We start from the raw sequence: 2,800 nt of genomic DNA on the forward strand, positions 1-2,800 counted from the left end.
AACAAAGAAATGGGGATATTTGGTCGACCGCACCAAGCCCTGAACCCATACCCAGGGTATGTGTACGTATTCGGTCGACCGGCCTAGCACCACAGTCGACCGAACATGACAAAAAACTATTCCCCTGCTTCCAAAACCCACTCTTCTCCAATTTCTTCGCCAATTCTACATATTAGGGGAAACTTCAAATGTTTTGTAGTGCATATGAATGAAAAATGCATGATAAGACTCCAGCACCTTCTTTTAGGAGCTTTTTCCATGTACTAAATGATTCTTAAAAGTGGAAAACTCACATCAAATTGGATAGGAAGAGTTAAATCTCTCTTACCGACTACACGAACACTATAACAGTTAAAGTGGATACTAAGTAGTAACTAGTAACCCCTTTAACTTCTAAAATATAAGAACCCCCCAGTTAAAGGAATGGTCTTTTCTAATGAAATCTGAAAGTTAAAGACGGGGTTCTGATATTTTACCCCCTCCAATAAGAAACTTTACGGTAAAATTATATGTAATTCATTAGTTCCGTTAAGCCAGAGTGGACGATAAACATCAGTCCTATTTAACTAATTATGAGATTTTCCAATACTTAAGTATGAAGGGCAAATGTTGTAGATACTATATAAGAGCAAGGGCATTCTCATTGATGAGGTATTTAGTAACTACATACCTGTACACTGTTCTCTCATTAATGATCTCTTTAACCCGCCCATCTTTCTATTTAATAGGCACCATCTCTCAACCTTTGCTCTCATTCCATCCCCCTTCATCTTCTTCCTCATTGTTGTCTTAGAAAATGGCAATGGCGAAGCTCCTTGTTCTCCTAGCAATTGCTCTCGTTGCCATTATGATGGCTGAGTCCTCAATGGTGAGAGGAGGGGCCAAAAAGAAAGAAAAAACTCTTTAATTAGCAGTTGCTCTCATTAATCTACTATTATTTGCTTATTATTAACTAACTTTGCTCTCCTCTTTTTTCGTTGAAGGCAACTGCCCCAGGAAGTGCTGGAGGAGAGTACCATTTGGACAGGGTACTAATCTCTTTCCCCCGTTTTAATTTAATACACTAATTATTTGGGTAATTTCTTCACTCTACAATTTTTTGAAACTAATTCTTGGTTTTTTTCTGTGAATGTGTGAATTTTTCAGGCTGGTAGTGGGTATGGACCAGGGAGTCTCAAAAGCTACCGTAAGTTTTTAGTCACTGCATTTAATCCCTCAACAGTAAATTTATTCTATAAATTTGTGAAGGAAAAACTATTGCTTCTAATGCAAGTTGAGAAATTGTGAAGAGATCTCGTGTTCATTTTGTGTTAATTTTCCTAACTCTTGTTCAGATCAGAGGTTTCTCAAGAGCAAAACACGTAAACGAAAAAAATTAAATAAAATGAAATCAAAAAAACTTTACATAGACACTATCATGGATAGTCATAATGCATAAAATGGATACCGAAGAAAAAGTAACTTTTCAGGCGAACTGGGTTTTAACTTTTAACAGAGTCTTTTGTCAGGGTTTTCTCTAAAGAGTGCTGCTAACCCTAAAATAGGGGACCTTAAGTGGGACATGTGAGAGGTCGCATCCGTGTCCCGTGATGTACTGTTCATAATGAGGTGTCACCTCTGTGTATCGTGATGTACCGTTTATAAACAGTGCATCACGAGGCACAAAGACGATACCTCACGTGTCACACCAGGGTACCCTATTTTGGGGTTTTTTCCCCCTAAATACTCTTTAGACGCGTTTACATTTTTGAACTTACCAAAGTATCATGGGTGAAATGTAATTATGATTTAAGTAGTCTCGCGAGACTCTCCATCTAAAAATTTGAGCCGCTAGTCAAAGTACAGATTACGGTGCACGATTAGGTAGCTAGATGGGAGCTAACCCCTGATGATGGGTTTTTTTTTTCTTTTTCTTTTTCTGTTGGTTTAATTGTGAGGCACAATGCAGAATGCCAAGGTCAGTGCAACAGGAGGTGCTCAAAGACTCAATACAGAAAACCCTGCCTCTTCTTCTGCAACAAGTGCTGTGCAAAGTGCCTCTGCGTTCCCCCTGGTTTCTATGGCAACAAAGGAGTCTGCCCCTGCTACAACAACTGGAAGACCAAGGAAGGGGGACCCAAATGCCCCTAATGATCTGTTACCATCATCATCGCCGCCGCCGCAGCCGTCGTCGTTATATTTAAGAACTTATCTGCTTGCTTGCTTACTGAATTTGTTTTGTTGGGTGTGGCAACAGTCAGTTGCCCCCCCCTCGTTGCCTACTACTTGCATCTTCTTTTAAAATTTCTGATCCCACAGAAAATTCCGACGCGTCGCCGAAGGGAGCACTCTGATATTTGAGAAGTGTACTCATGGGAACCCTACCTTTTTTATTTTATCTAATCTAATGGGAAGATTTTACTTTGATGCCTCCTTTGTGTATGAGTTGCGTTTGCTTCTTACCTTGTTTGACCAGCAGCGGACCCAGGTTCGTTTATGGATCAAAGGAAAAAGGATGTCCGTTAATGGGGTTAGATTAATCCTCATTGGGTGCAATTTTTTTGTCATGGGGGAGTCTAATAACAGAAAATGTCAAGCTCATTTTCACATCCAAGGACCCGACTGACAACACTTTAAAACTGGGCCAGCACCGAACCTGACTCGGCCATTTTGAGCCGCCTTTTCGTAACCTTAAATAAAAAAGCCCCCCTAAAACTAGTTTTGTTGTGGATTGGAGAGGGCTGGTCCACAGCTGAACTGAACCGGTTCTAAATCCTAGTTTAGCCAAGTTGCCTAACGCACGCTAAGAATTCAATAATTA

General features: G+C 40.2%; 1 protein-coding gene across 1 annotated transcript; it reads left to right on the plus strand.

Annotated features, from left to right (window-relative positions):
• LOC109832576 (gibberellin-regulated protein 6-like) lies at window positions 711-2,410 on the plus strand. Its single transcript, XM_020399924.1, has 4 exons — window positions 711-868; window positions 984-1,028; window positions 1,147-1,186; window positions 1,949-2,410. Exons 1-4 carry the CDS (start codon window positions 797-799, stop codon window positions 2,128-2,130), a joined length of 339 nt encoding a protein of 112 aa, XP_020255513.1. The 5' UTR covers window positions 711-796; the 3' UTR covers window positions 2,131-2,410.

This window comes from Asparagus officinalis, chromosome 3 (genome assembly GCF_001876935.1).
Source record: "Asparagus officinalis chromosome 3, Aspof.V1, whole genome shotgun sequence".
Lineage (NCBI taxonomy): Eukaryota > Viridiplantae > Streptophyta > Magnoliopsida > Asparagales > Asparagaceae > Asparagus > Asparagus officinalis.

Bases quoted from the DNA above. Each gene is read 5' to 3' on its own strand.
- LOC109832576 (XM_020399924.1), top strand. From the start codon at position 797: ATGGCAATGGCGAAGCTCCTTGTTCTCCTAGCAATTGCTCTCGTTGCC. The intron at 1,029-1,146 runs GTACTAATCTCT...TGAATTTTTCAG, and splicing joins GAGAGTACCATTTGGACAGG to GCTGGTAGTGGGTATGGACC. The intron at 1,187-1,948 runs GTAAGTTTTTAG...GGCACAATGCAG, and splicing joins AGGGAGTCTCAAAAGCTACC to AATGCCAAGGTCAGTGCAAC.